Raw genomic sequence first — 14,879 nt, 5'->3', positions numbered from 1 at the left:
TAAACTCTCCTTAATAGTTTTAATGTTGCTGCATGTTCAAAGTTAAATTCGAACCACGACATTAGTTAGACTAGAAAAGATTTACGTCATATCGTTTAAACATTTTTGATATACACGTCACTCTTTTATTAATAGTATAGATTCTATAAAGTATATGCAACAAATCAAATATCGTTCAATCTTAGTGGCCCAGGTTTATTTAACAATTCCTATGTCTTGCATATATGCTGGTGAATGAAGAATGACTGAAATTTACTAAAAAAAGAGAAGAACTATTGCGAATATGACTTAAACATCTTTTTCTAAGGTGCATGACTTAAACATGAAAGGGACAGATGGTACGTGTAATAAGATTATTATTTTCTCTAGCATGTCTGTGTAAACAGATAAGGCTAAAATGGATTTGGCCATCTGTCATAATCCTATAATCCTATTTATGACTGATTTGCTCGAAGATGGTCATCTTGTGTTTGGATATCAACTTTTCTCAAATGAAGTTGAGAGCTATCATAACATAAAAAAAGGTAATGCTAACAAAAATTAGGTTGAAATTTTGGAAGAAGTTCTATCATTTACTATCATATTTTTTAATTTGAAATTGAATCAAGGTCGGTTTTGATTTGATTTTTTTTAGAGGGCAGTTTAGATTTTATTTGTTATGACCGATTTAAAAAATAAATTGAATTCTTGTTCAAAAAATAAATAAATTGAATTAATTAGATTTAGTTTAAAATTTAAACTAGTAGGCGATATGGCAGCTCTAAGGTGGGGTTAGGACTTAGGGGTGAGGGTGATGGTTGGAAATGGCGATGTCGTTTATTTATTTAGGAGGAGTAGATGCGGGGAAACGTTGTATTTTTTGGCTAATGTGGTTTTGCTCGACGTTATTGAAGACTATTGGAGGTGGCTGTTGTCGCCCGACAAAATTTATATTGTTTGAGGGATGTATCGACTGTTGACAACAGAGGTGGCTCGCAATCGTGATGACATTCAAAATATAATTTGGAATAAAACAATTTCATTAAAGGTTTTTATTTTTCTGTGTCGGCTTTTTAAGAACCACATTGCTACAAAGGATAATCTTGTTAAACACAAAATCCTCAAACATAATTTAACTGTTTGCAGGTAACAAGAATCAATGGATCATTTGTTTTTGCGCTGCAATTATTCTGGCACCATTTGGATTCTAGTTTTGCAATGGATGGGCGTTTCTACAGTGATTCCTTTTCACTTATTGGATTTTTTTTTTCTCCATTTTAGTTTGTTGTGTGGCTTTGCAAGAAGGTTGAGGAATATCAAACATATTTTAGTTTGGTTTATTTGGAAAGAACGCTACAAAAAAAATGCTTGATAGAATCAAGTTTCTTTTTTTGGTGGATGAAAGCAAGAAGATCCAAAGTTTACTTTTGATCTAAACCATTGACGAGTTAACCCCATGTTGTATATCGGGTAGCCTATGTTTCTTTGCTTTTTGGGATTTTTTTTTGTAAATCTATAACTTACTCTTGGCTCTGTGTTCTTCTTGTGCACTTAAGGGTTTACCCGAAAAATGCTTGATGGAATTAAGTTTTTATTTTTTTTATTTTTAGGATTGAACCTTAAGATATGTTTGTGGTCAACCTGTAACATAGATATATATTGGAACGAAAACATCGCTAGCAGATATGATGAATCATTGGAATAAAGAAATTAAGGACAAAAAGCAAAGGGAATCCCATAACTCATGCTAGCTACCCCTTATTATCAAACCAACTGTCAAACAAGGCATTTTAATATTAGTATCAATTTTGTCATTCTAATATATGGTATACGATTTTCTTTGACCTTCTAGTCCTTGTTTTTTTGTGACCTACTCAGTAATTAATTAATTTGTTATAACTGCTATTTAAAATATCAACAAAGTTTTTAAAAATGGATCAATTTTTATAAAAATATAGATTCAAGATGCAATTTAGTCTTTCACAAGTTAAACGCGGGTCAATTTGTGATGACAAAAATCAATACTTAAATTCGTCATTGACTATTTCATATGAAGAATGGATCTCTCTTTCGTTAAATTTAAACAAAATTTAACCTTATAAAAATAACGATATTTTGATAATAGATGAATGTTGTGAGTTAGTCCGAACTCATAAGTCATAACTAAGGTCATGAATGAAACAATATTAATTTTGCCCTTTTTTTAGGGTCTTTCATAAACTTTATAAATTTGGTGTACACTAATATCAATTAATTATTACTATATTATATGATAGGATACCATGGTATAAAATATTCAGCAGCCTCTCTTATTTCAAAGCCCATGTTACTTTTTAGTTGCCAAAATCTTGAGAATGATTTTAACATAGTTGAGTTTAGTTTTTATCGTTTTCTTATATTTAGTTTGTCTTCACCTTGCAACACACGCCATCAATATACCTTCTTGTTTTTTGACCTATTAATTTCCCTGTTTTCTCCTTTGACTTCCATATTCATTTTCTTCATTACAACTTAACTTCTTCATGATCCTTTATTACTAGTATCATGGCTTTTCTTCCTAATTCTTTAGAAGATTGGATTAAAGTTTCTTATGTTGTTTTTGCATTCTTTTCTGCTCTTTTCCTTGGTGCCATAAAAGGTTCTTTTTTCTTTTACCCTATTACCCTTTTTCATACTTTATGTTACATGATTAAATGAAATCTTGAGTATAGTGTAAAGATTTAATTTTTTTTTTAGTTTTTCTTTTGAAGTTATGGATTCTAAAGTGAATTTTAGATAAAGGGTTGTTGATATTTTCTTGAAAATTATGCAGGCTTTATTGTGGGTCCTATTGCTGCTTTGATACTGATTATAGGAAACGTTGGGGTGATTTTGGGATTGTTTCCTGCACATGTGGCTTGGACTGTTTACACACTTTTGAAGTAACAATTGTTTTTTTTTTCTTCATGTGTGTTTGAAATTTTAATTAGTATTTGTTTTGAATGTTTTTTTTTGTGTTTGCAGGATTGAAATATTTGATGCAGCTTTGAAAGTTGCTATTTTGATTGCTTTGCCAGCTTTGTTTGGCATATGGTTGGGTTTAGGTATAGCTGGTAGTGTTCTTGTTGGTGTTGGCTATGGATTTTTCACTCCTTGGGTTTCAACTTTTGAGGCCTTCAGATATGATAATGAGTCAAAGAAATTCTTGCACTGTATTGTGGTAAGATTCTATGATCAATATGTTTCTTAGCACTGTTTGATTCATTATTTCAATGTTACATAGCGGCTATAGCAGCATTATAGCGTTATGACTAGTACAAAATGTTCCGCGATAAACATTTTTAGTACAAAATGTTGTAATAGAGGTGCTATAATATTGTTGTGTAGCGGAATTTGAACAAACCTCCATCTTCTGCAATCTGCGTTGACAACGTTTCTTTATCTGCTTACATTTAACTCAGGATGGAACCTTGGGAACTATCAAAGGCAGTTGTACTGTGGTTAGGGATTTTGCAGATATATGTTACCATTCATATCCAAGTTACTTGAAGGAACTACGCGAATCACCTTGTTCAGATCAGTGTAAGACACTAAGGTAATCATTTGTTTTGAGCTTTCTTTGAGCTCAAATTATCAACTTATTAAGGTTAGGTCGTTTGGACGAAATGATTGAACTTATTAAGGTTATGTCATTTCGATTACAAATTTCGGGTCTGTTCAAATTGACTTATTTGAGCTTATCTACTAGCATGAGTACTTATATTGTTTGAGAGAGCTTATGGAAACAACTTATGACATGTTGATAGGTTTTTTTTCAGCTTTTGTTCGAAAGTTCTAATGATAAACGAATTTAAAACAGTTTGAATTTATTTTATCTTTTGTTATATGAATAACTTATACTTAATCACTTGTATGATAAGTGCTTAATTAAGCTGTTTATCCAAACATGTCTTTTATTTGCAAAATACGAGTGACATCTGTTCCTAAACTCAGCTTATTTGCAGGTTAATTCATGTTCCTGGATGTGTGATTGTAGGAATAGTGGGACTAATTGTCGAGGTTCCTCTTTTCACTGCAATTGCTATAGTAAAGAGTCCTTACCTATTGTTCAAGGGCTGGTACAGACTTTTGCATGATTTAATCAGCAGAGAAGGTCCATTCCTCGAAACAGTTTGTGTCCCAATTGCCGGTTTGACAATATTTGTGTGGCCTCTTGTTGTCATTGCCAGCATTTTATTGGCTGTTGTCTCTAGCATTTTTGTTGGACTATATGCCTCTATTATAGTATATCAGGTTTGTTCCATCACTCTTTTTGTTCTTCATTCCCAAGTCTTAGTGTATGTTTGTTTTACTGTATCATTGAACCTTCTTTTTTGACCTTTTTGTGAATGTAGGAAAGATCTTTCCATAGAGGTTTGGCTTATATAATGGCAATGGTTGCTGAGTTTGATGAATATACGAATGATTGGCTCTATCTTAGAGAAGGGTCATTCTTTCCAAAGTAAACTTCTTCCAATTGTTTTCTTATCCTATCTGCCATTTATTCTGTTGACATCGACACATCAACTTTCTTGCAGCCAGGCCCCAATATCGAAAGAAGATGGTTTCTCAATCGTCTGAGTTTTCTACTCGAGGAAACAATACATCAGAAAGCAGATCAAATACTACTATGGAACCACCTGCAATGTTTATGCCAAACTTAGCTCCTTCAAGATCTGTTAGAGAGACCATTCAAGAAGTGAAAATGGTGCAGGTATGTTTGTTTTGACCTCATGTCGATCAATCAAGTGACTATGTTTTTCTTCATCTACTTGCAGTTTTAAAGCATCAATAGTCATAGTAATTCTTTGTCTATTAAGTTAAGAGTGAATCAGTCTCTGAAACTGTAGCGGTTAGAGATTTTGATCATGAAAATTGACGAAATTCCAAAGTGATCTGTAAGATGATTAAATTTTTTCGAACACAATACTTCATTTTGGACAATATCTGACACAAAATTGGCCGACTCAGAAGAACTAATGTGATTCAGAATTTTCAATTTTATGGATCATTTAAAAATTTTGTAAATTTTAGAGACCAAATTACACGATATCTATGAGTTGGTTCAAAGGAATTAGTTACCAAAAATGCAAACATAGATTGCACAAGATTTGATCAGGATTTCGACCAATTTTGCATACATCTCCTAGTGCAGAGTGGCTGCAGTGCCATACTTAGGATTATATATTACAACTTGTGTTTAAATACTACGGTCTAGTTTATAATATTGCCCTTGAACCGTACTGCGGGGGTAATATTATAAACTAGACTGTAAAAAATGAGCCATACCCAACAAGTTTTAAACAATTTTTTTTTATCTTTTATAGCTGCTATTGTGATGTTAATTTATTCGAAAAACTCTCACGTAGTACTTAAAATGTATTGCGACAGATATGGGGAAATATGATGAGGGACTGTGAGATAAGAGGCAAGGAGTTATTGGATGCTAATGTACTCACAGCTGCCGATCTTTATGAGTGGTTGCGAGGAAAAAATGTTAACGAAGCGTCCATAGTCGGTGTTGGATTGCCTTGTTATTCACTTCTACAAACACTTCTCTTTTCCATCAAAGCCAACTCAAGTGGTGTATTGCTCCTTGATGATTTTGAGATAACTCATTTCAACAGACCAAAGGACAAGTTGTTGGATTGGTTTTTCAATCCTGTTATGGTTCTCAAGGAACAGATAAGGGTCATTAAGTTGGTGGAAGGTGAAGTGAGATACTTGGAAAAAGTAGTTCTTTTTGGAGTTAATAAACAAAGGTTGAAGACTTGGGATAATGGTAGCTTATTGATTCCAGATGGTCTTAGAGCTGCTCAAATTGAGGGAATTTCCAGAAGGTATTGTTATATCAATCTCTACATGTTATGTGTGACTGAAATATTTTAGTAACTTAACAATATTAAGTAGATATGTATGGAATTTTGTTTTTCATGCTTTATGTATTTTTGTATAAATAGTTTAATTAAGCGCTTATCGTATAAACATACACCAAAATGGTGGGACTCCTTCCCAGAATCTACGCATGCGGGAGCTTTAGTGCACCAGACTACCCTTTTTTTATGGAATAAACGTTTCGAGATATATATCATGACCTAATACTTAGGCTCTATTTGGCTAAACACCTTCAGACAAGGGCTTATGTGATGAGTTCAAATAAGTTATTCCAAACGTACGAGGTAACCTGTTATTAGATTAATTTGACTAATGTGTGCAATGATGAATGAATTGTTAGGATGATTGGAATGATAAGAGGTGTATCAAAGCTTCCAACATACAGAAGGAAATTTCGTCAAGTCCTTAAAGCATTATTCACTCATTCATTGGAGAAAGATGCTTCGGAAAAGGCTTTGGTTACACATTCTCAGGATAGAGATGTTTCTGGAAAGTCTTTGGTTACTCATTATTTGGAGAAAGATCCTTCTGGTAGATCAAGTACAAGGTCTATAGTATCAGTTCCATCAGATGAAAATGTTTAAGATAAACTATACTAGTTTTTCTTCGGTTATTTTCGATGAATCATTGTAAATTCCTTTAGATTGATTGCTGAAAAAGGACATATTGTGAGGTACAGCAGAACAGATTGAAGAAATTCTCCTTTATTTTCACAACTCTTACATCTTTTTTAATTTTGAGAATCAATATAAAAGTTACCATAGTTTGGTGTAACAAAGCAAAAGTGAATTAGTGTATGATATTGTTTTCATTGTTCTATCCTTAACAATGGAAGTAATTGTTTGTTCAAGATGTATTTTGAACTGAGTTCATCTTTGCTCCATTTACACTTGCTCCATTTACCCCTGTTTAAGGCATAGATGAGTGACATGTGGCAAAAATAAATTCAAGAACTGGGATTAAATGGTTAAAGGTGCATCTCATTTTCAATTATATACTTCTGCAGCCTCCCTGAAACAGAGACGAAGAATCAGAACACCAAAAACACCATTACTCTTCCGTTCGCTATTCATAATTGATTTCTGAATAAACTCATATTGGGGTGAAAAAGCTTTTCTCCAATAGAGAGCAAGTCCATTAAGACAAATACATAGTATAAGAAAAATAATGTTGGAAAATTCTATATGCACCACCATCATAATTAGTTGCACATAAAATAATAGAGATAATTAACCTCATTTATTTTTGAGTTTAATGGAATAACTTTGTCGGTGTTAAACTATTTTACAGCAACATACAATAATATTTCACTTATTGTCACATAAGTCCATTTTAAAATCGATTTTCTAAAATAACTGTCAAATACATTATTCTCATTAGTTACGAGTAAAAGTCGAACAAAATTTCAGAGAAAATGAAACGAAAATTAAAATATTTTTAAGGATCAAAATCATATTTGACCCTAAAATTAACTGCAATTCTTATCATTTAATTTTGTATGAGAATTCTTTTCATTGTATGATATTTTGAGAATAATAGCAATAAATAGATTGTAGTTAAATTTTGCTTATATTTTAGTCCAATAAACATGATTACTTTTTTTTTTTTTTTTCCTACTTGGGTCTATAATGAATAATATGACCATGTGGATTGATAAAGTCTCTGCATCCATTTGTTTACTCACAAGACTAGTATTGAAACCTTGATCAAGGGAATTAAGCACTATGTCACTTAAACCAACAAGTGCTGACTGTGTTTTGTCATGTTATTTTTATTTGACCAAGAAAAGTCAATTTTTTTTATCAGCATGATGGTAAGAAAATATGTTTGGAGTGTACTAGGGATTCATCCTTTTTCAACCTCCCAAAAATCAAATCCAAATCTCACATCGTTTAGTTATACTATAACAAGACATTAATTAAGATCTCAAAAAAAAAAAAAAAATTAATTATGAAAATTGAGTTGAACTTATTTTTTTAAGAAGTTAAACTGATCCACTCAAAATTGAGTTGAACTTAAAATGAATCGAACAATAAATAAGATTAAAAATCAATTTTAAAGACAAAAACTTCAAACTTTAACTTTAAATCAATTCCAAAAATAAAATCAATTTTGTTCAACAAGATTCAAACATGTTAAAATTTATACACACAACAAAAACCATATTCTATTGCTTCCGCAACGGCATCACATGCACTTGTGAAGTAATCTTCAATCACGTATGCGATCGCAACAGAAACTACATGAGCCTATTTCTATCATGTTTGTTAAAAATATTTCACCAAAAAATTAAAATTTTAGAACCCCAAATCTTAACCTACTTTCTTCTCTAATTATTTTTTTTGGCTTAAACACACTTTTAATCCCTTATGTTTGCCACCGTAGCAATTTTGGCCCTCTTACAAAAACAATGCAATTTTGACCCTCTAATTTTCCCAACTATGCTGAGAAGTCGCCGCGTGTCCCAAAAAAGGGGGCCATAATTGCAACTATTTTGTAAAAATAAAGGGGCAAAAGATCATATTTTCCTAAACATGGCAAAATTAAGGGGTCAAAATTGCATTGTTTTTGTTAGGGAGCCAAAATTGCTACGATGACAAACATAAGGGGCAAAAAATGCATTTAAACCATTTTTTTTTTTTTTAGCTTTACAATATCTAAAAGCCAAATGTTTATTTCAAGCACCTCTCAATCATTATTTACAGAGCAAACTAAAGCTCCGCAATGATGGATAAATAGCATAGTGGTACGGTGATGTCACTTTATATAGAGTATGAAAATTTAAGATTATTTCACGTCGAAATGCACATTGCACAACTGCAATCGCAATTTAAAACCATGACGGCCTCCTCCAAAATGGAATCAAACTACAGTAAGATACTCCTGCAAGAACATCCAACTGGGGAATAATGCAGATTCCATAAAATACATAGTTTGGGAATTTGAATTTTTCCAATAATAACAAACAATAGGGTCAGTGTAGTATGTAAAAATAAATAAACTATAGTTTGAGACAATAGTCTGAACCCAAATTTTGTTGTACATGTAAAAGTGTATAGTAAATACAGTATTACAGTAACAATTCCAAAACTGAGAGTCTTTTCACTATGCTTGAGCTTGGCAATATACTTCATTGAGTTCTTTTGAAAAAACTTTTATATCTATACAAGTTCATATTCATATAGTATATAATAAGAGTAGTCCATATTTGAAATTAAGACCCACATACACGCATGCATACAAAACATGGCAGAAAGACTGGGGAGAAAAGGCAATGTTTTTCCATAGTGTTAAGATAAGGAAAAAGACATAGCACTAAAAAAATTAAAGCAGTGAAAAGAAAGAAAGATAAAGAATTGGAAAAGAGAAAAGAAAAAAAAGAGAGAAAAAAGCCAATAAAGAAGTTAACAGTCACTGACTTTGTTATACCCTTTTAAAGCTATTATTGTTACTAAAGTTATTATTAAAAACAGAAATAGACACCAATGTTGGTAGATGTCTGTCTGGTTGAGCACAAAAGAAAAATGAAACTAGAATTTGTCATTGCTAGCTAAATAAATAACTAGCCATGAACCAATTTGTTCTACAATCATTACCTATTAATCACGATCAGATACACGAACATCGAACACGATACTGATACATTAACACTAATTTGAGAAAATGATATAATTTGACGTGAATAGTAATCACATGTCTGGTATCGTGTGAGTGTCGAAGACCAGACACGCCTTTGATCAGAAGTGTCGATAGCATGGGACACGATACAGACACCGACACATTGACATCAATAATGATTTGAGAAAATGACATAATTCAATGTGAATAGTAATCACATGTGTTGGTTTCATGTAAGTGTCAAACAACAAACACACCTTCAATCAGAAGTGTCGATGCAACACAAGTCATCGCCAACAAGAGAATTTACTGAACTATGCTCTGGACAATAGTTTCCGTATAACAATGTAATAAACCGTACACAGAAAAAAACTAGGAACCAAGTCCTTAGTTACTAGCCCCTGAAGAAAAACAAAGCTGTACACACCAACAAAAGGGTACTTCATACATGAAAATAGGACTCTGAATAGAAATCAAATACCACCTAAAGTAAAATCAAACTAAGAATAATGTCAGCAAGTGGAAATTTAAATTGCATTTATAATATCATCCCTCTTCCTTCAAATAGAACTAAATGGGGTAATTTTATAGCTTTAATTGAACCCACTCATAAGGTCCTTCTAGTGGCATGTCCTTCACAATATCGTAGTTATACCTGCAAATTAACCCAAAACAGCATATAACATATTTGCAGATATTCACTTCAAAAAATAATAAAGATTTAAATATATTTTCAGTACGGTAAATATACTGCCACTACTTTTTATTCTTGTATAATTTTGTTTTTTAATTCCAGAAGATACATATCACCTTTTGATATTATAGGAACAACTCCAACATAAACAAATTTTACACTGATACAACAATAAAAACTTGAGAGAAAAAGTAAATGTTTTTGTCAACAACAAAGACTAATATCTCGAAGTAACTGGATTTCTTTTAAGGGTTTGATCTCATTCAATTCAACAAATGTTTCTTAATATATATCTGACAAAAATTGCAATCAAATGTTTTAAGGATTCAAGTTTCCTTTTTTTTTTTTTTTTGACAAATGGGATTCAAGTTTCTCATTTGTATTGGACAAAATTATTATTATTTTTTTCAAAAATTAAAATAAAAAAGTGATACATGTTTCAGTGACAAAAATTATGATTTAGATCATAATAAAAAATAGGGAAATACTAACAAAACCCTTATAAATGCGGTAAAGACATTTGTTAAAAAAAAAAAAAAAAACCTTATATATTGAAAATCGTTAACATTAAAGCTTTCATTAAAAAAAAACCCTTATATATTGAAAATGGTCAACAATAAAGCTTTAAAAATGAAACTTTTTCTATATGAAATTTATAAATTATTTATTTTTATGAATTCTTAACAAGTGTCTAAGAGTAACATCCTCAATCTCGAGGTCTTAAACGAGTCTCACATGGACACACCACTTTTTTTATAATTTTTTTAATAATAGTACCTAATAGATATTCAACCACTGCAACAGAGACCCTCTAACCAAATGTCTAAACAGGTCCCACCAACAGTGGCGGAGCCAGGAATATTGCAAAGCCCGCGCAAAAAAAAAAATTTGCAACACATTTATAGAACGTACATAAGAAATTGCAAGCAAATAATAAAAAATGTAAAAAAATTGCCCAATTTATAGGGGTTTATATAAGAAATTCATAGGGATTTACACAAGAAATTGCAAAAAAATTGACCCGGAGCCCGGGCGAGTGCCCGGGTCTTAAAACCGCCCCTGCCCACCAATAACTCTTTATCATTTACATTTCAACAATAACTCTTTAAGTGGTGTGAGGTCCACTTAAGAATGGGGTCTTAAGAGATCCAAAAAAAAAAAAAAAACTCCAACGGAGATATCTATTAGGTACCAGATCTTAAATGGTGAAGAGCTCATCATTGGGGATAGTCTAAGCTGCATGAACTTTAAAAAACAATATTTTCTATTCATTTTTAATTATATGGTATATATTGTATATACTCTTCTGAATGAAAAAAAATAAATACTCATTTTTAATTTATAACTGAAAAATCAAAGCACTCTTTTGATCTTACTTGTTCTGAAACTGTTTCTGGATATCTTTTTCAGCAGCAGAGAAAAATTCATCAAGTTCAGATTCTTCTGGCATATTTTGCGGCTTCTTCTTCTTTTTCTCCATTGAATGAGAATCCACCTCTTCCTCTTCTTCTGCTCTTGTGAGACCCATCTCTCTCCTTCTGCAAATTGCAATGTTTCTGTTCTTAGAAAATGTACATTCATTATTTATTTATATACATGCATATATGTCAGTGACAGCTTTGTCAAAAAAAAAGATTTTTTTTTTTTTTTTGTCAGAGACAGTTGCAGAATTCGTACAATTTCAGAACTCATACAACACACATTTCACTCATACACATATCATTTCAAATTCATATTAACTCAATAATAATAATTGAAAACCTTATAGTTTGATCACCGCAGTGGCGCGACGTTCCAGCTTGCGCAGCAGCAGCGCTATCAACCTGAAAAATGCGCTACGTTATTAATATGTATAGATGAAAAAAGAATACAAAGCAAAATAATTAAAGCACATTAAGAATTGAAGGATAAAACGGAAGTTCAATAAATTAAAATACGGAGTTGAGAGAATTCCATGATAATAATAATATTAAAAAAAGTTTAACCGGCGACGATGTTTTCAATGATCTGATGATTATAATTGATCGACAATATAAAACATATTTACCTCTCCATCTGTGATCCTATTTAGATTTAGGTTGTTATTCGAGGAGTAAAAAGATGTGGAGGATTCATCTGAAGTGACGGTGGAAGAGCATTGCTCCTCCACCGCCGAGGGTTTCATGAACAACATCCTAATTATGTCGCGGTAGGTCGTCATAACTCTTTTGGTTGGTTGAGGTTCATAGGACAATCTATCATCTTGAGTTCTTGGTCTCTTTCCAACGCCATTTTCATTCATTATGAATTGGTATCTATCTATGATATTGGAACAATCCCAACAATATATATGGAACTTTGTTTTGGAATTGGTGACGGTGGTGGTGACCTAATGAGCTCGAAACAGACGAATAGAAGAATGACACGTGGAGGGGAAACGGTGGGAAAATTGTTGTGACGGTTATAGAAGAGTGTGAGAGAGAAGAGTGATGAGTACTATATAAGATTGTTTGTTAGTTTGTTGCTTGGTCAGAGTAAAGGATGGTGGATGAAGATTTGGTCTTTTCACAAGGGAAATAATTGTGGTCATTTTTGAATTACGATTATATCCTTTATGTCACTTTATAATCACCAAACTGCAACTATCTTTCTTCAGCAAATGTGGGGTTTGAACCATGGTGCCATGACAGAAGACCCATCGTGCCATGATGGGCCCGGATTCCATGCTATAAGATTTTGAAAATTGCTTTTTAACTTCAAAAATTGATCTTTAACACATCGAAATAACTTAATATTCTCAACGGGAGTAATTGCCGTTCATCTCCAATAGCTGTTAAATGTTGTTCGCCTTTTAACTGTCCTTCGCTACGTGCTACTAATGACAATTAATTGTTAAGGTCGTTCTTATAAAATAGGAGGCTCGTTTCTCTTTTTAAAATAGGCTTCCTGTAAAATAAAAACACAATTTTTTTTGTAGCTAAGATTTATTGAAAAATCAGAACTAAAAGAACTTCTAAACATGAAACGAAATAAAAAAAATTAAGTGAAAGATAGGTAAAATTTACCTAACGGTGTCATTTGGATTTGTTACTCCTCCGTTGTGGAAAAGGGAAAAACGAATGGTTTATGTAAAAAAAAAAAAAAGATTATTGTTATTCTTTTAATGAATTAGCTTACCAAATTGACTAATTAAATTATTATACAAATTGGTGGTGGTTTTATAGCATCAAATTTATGTTTAGAAAGGAGAACTATAGTCTAGAAAAAAACCTCAAACGTGTATCGAAGAAAGAAAAAAAGTAACATATATTTTTTTTTATTTGAGTGAGGCATGGGTATTAGACTTAAATTTTTATTTTAGGCCCATAGCTTTTGGAGGCCCGACTTGGTTGAGCTGCTTGCGCACCCCTAAGGTTGGGCCTGTTAACTGTCACTACATTCTTGTTTTGTTTTTGTATTTCAGACTCAGGAGCGCGTGGTAAAGATAATCACACATGGGAGGAAGATTGCTACGTTGGAATTACCGAAAGACGATTTAGACAGATTCTAGGATTCAGTTTGTGCATCCAGTCTTTTTCCACTACTTCATATTGTGTTCAAGACCATCAATAGTGTCATGCTTACCGCATCGAAGGGCTCACTAGGCGGATACTTAACCCTACTTGAGGTAGTAATTGTTTTTCTTATGTTTGTTGCATGGGCTATAAAGCATTTCAAATGCTTATTTACATGAGAGCTTAATCCATGGTATACTGTAAACTTGCCATGTGTTGCTTGTTTTCTTCTACATAAGGGCCACATTTCATCGACTCCATATCGGGGCATCCTTGATCGTCTGGCGATGGAGGATATTATATTTAGCCATTATGGTGGTCATAGACAGGTGCAACCTTTCAAGAGATATTATAGTACTTTGATTGGATTATGGCAGGCAAAGGGAAGAAGTATCGACACTTGCCGGAGCAAGTGAAGAGGGAATACGACCATGGACATTCCCAAACATTTGTGATATGTGCCTCTCGTTGGTTTTGCCCAAAAAGTATAGGCCTTCCAGGTCTTCGTAATTCACATCATACCACATGCTCAACGGGGTCCGATGGTAGCGGATCTGTAGTAGTATGGGTACATGACATGGTTCTTTAGGGTTTCTCATCTGCTGTTAATTCCTCATGCAGCGTTGGTTCAGGTACCAACCCCTATACCAACTAATGAGGAGGTGATTATTGAGGAGATCATGCCAGAGATCGGCCTAACACATTGGGTATCATACAGACCCTCTATGGAACGACAAATGAGAAGTTACGTGATTGTGACTCAGTGGAATACTTCCAAGATCTGTTGAGGGGGATGCATGATAAGATGCGTCCGACCACCACATATCAGATATCCATAAGTTATAGACAACAAATGTTGAGGAAACGATAGTTTTATGTTTACCAGTGTTTTTGGTGTTTTGGTTGTAAATAATCAAACGATGCTGGTTTTTATTTTTTTTTATTTTTTATTTTTTATATTTCATTATCGTATGTAAATTAGTGACATTTTCATATGAATGAATGTTTTTGTTTCTTTTACTAACATTTTAAATGAATGGAAATATTTAAAATGTATTTAAGAATGAACAATTGAATGTATGAATTAATGAATGAAAAAATAGGGTCCTGTTGAGTGTTCTGATATCTGTTATTAGAGCACA

The 14,879-nt window shown here is 32.6% G+C and overlaps 2 protein-coding genes across 2 annotated transcripts; one reads left to right on the top strand and one right to left on the bottom strand.

The window, feature by feature from the left end:
• The first annotated feature begins 2,315 nt into the window (after positions 1-2,315).
• On the top strand, positions 2,316-6,759 carry LOC120577639 (uncharacterized membrane protein At3g27390). Its single transcript, XM_039829378.1, has 9 exons — positions 2,316-2,617; positions 2,792-2,900; positions 2,983-3,178; positions 3,420-3,553; positions 3,963-4,251; positions 4,353-4,459; positions 4,540-4,711; positions 5,389-5,837; positions 6,233-6,759. Exons 1-9 carry the CDS (start codon positions 2,524-2,526, stop codon positions 6,474-6,476), a joined length of 1,794 nt encoding a protein of 597 aa, XP_039685312.1. The 5' UTR covers positions 2,316-2,523; the 3' UTR covers positions 6,477-6,759.
• Positions 6,760-9,704: 2,945 nt separating this feature from the next.
• On the bottom strand, positions 9,705-12,734 carry LOC120577329 (cyclin-dependent kinase inhibitor 7). The gene is made up of 4 exons (XM_039828507.1): positions 12,252-12,734; positions 11,966-12,027; positions 11,581-11,742; positions 9,705-10,165 (listed from the first exon to the last, which is right to left on the bottom strand). Exons 1-4 carry the CDS (start codon positions 12,483-12,485, stop codon positions 10,096-10,098), a joined length of 528 nt encoding a protein of 175 aa, XP_039684441.1. The 5' UTR covers positions 12,486-12,734; the 3' UTR covers positions 9,705-10,095.
• Positions 12,735-14,879: the final 2,145 nt, after the last annotated feature.

The sequence above is a fragment of the Medicago truncatula genome, chromosome 8 (genome assembly GCF_003473485.1).
Source record: "Medicago truncatula cultivar Jemalong A17 chromosome 8, MtrunA17r5.0-ANR, whole genome shotgun sequence".
Classification (NCBI taxonomy): domain Eukaryota; kingdom Viridiplantae; phylum Streptophyta; class Magnoliopsida; order Fabales; family Fabaceae; genus Medicago; species Medicago truncatula.
The sequence above is the reverse complement of the archived record's forward strand: the minus strand, read 5'-3'. Positions and strand labels throughout refer to the sequence as shown.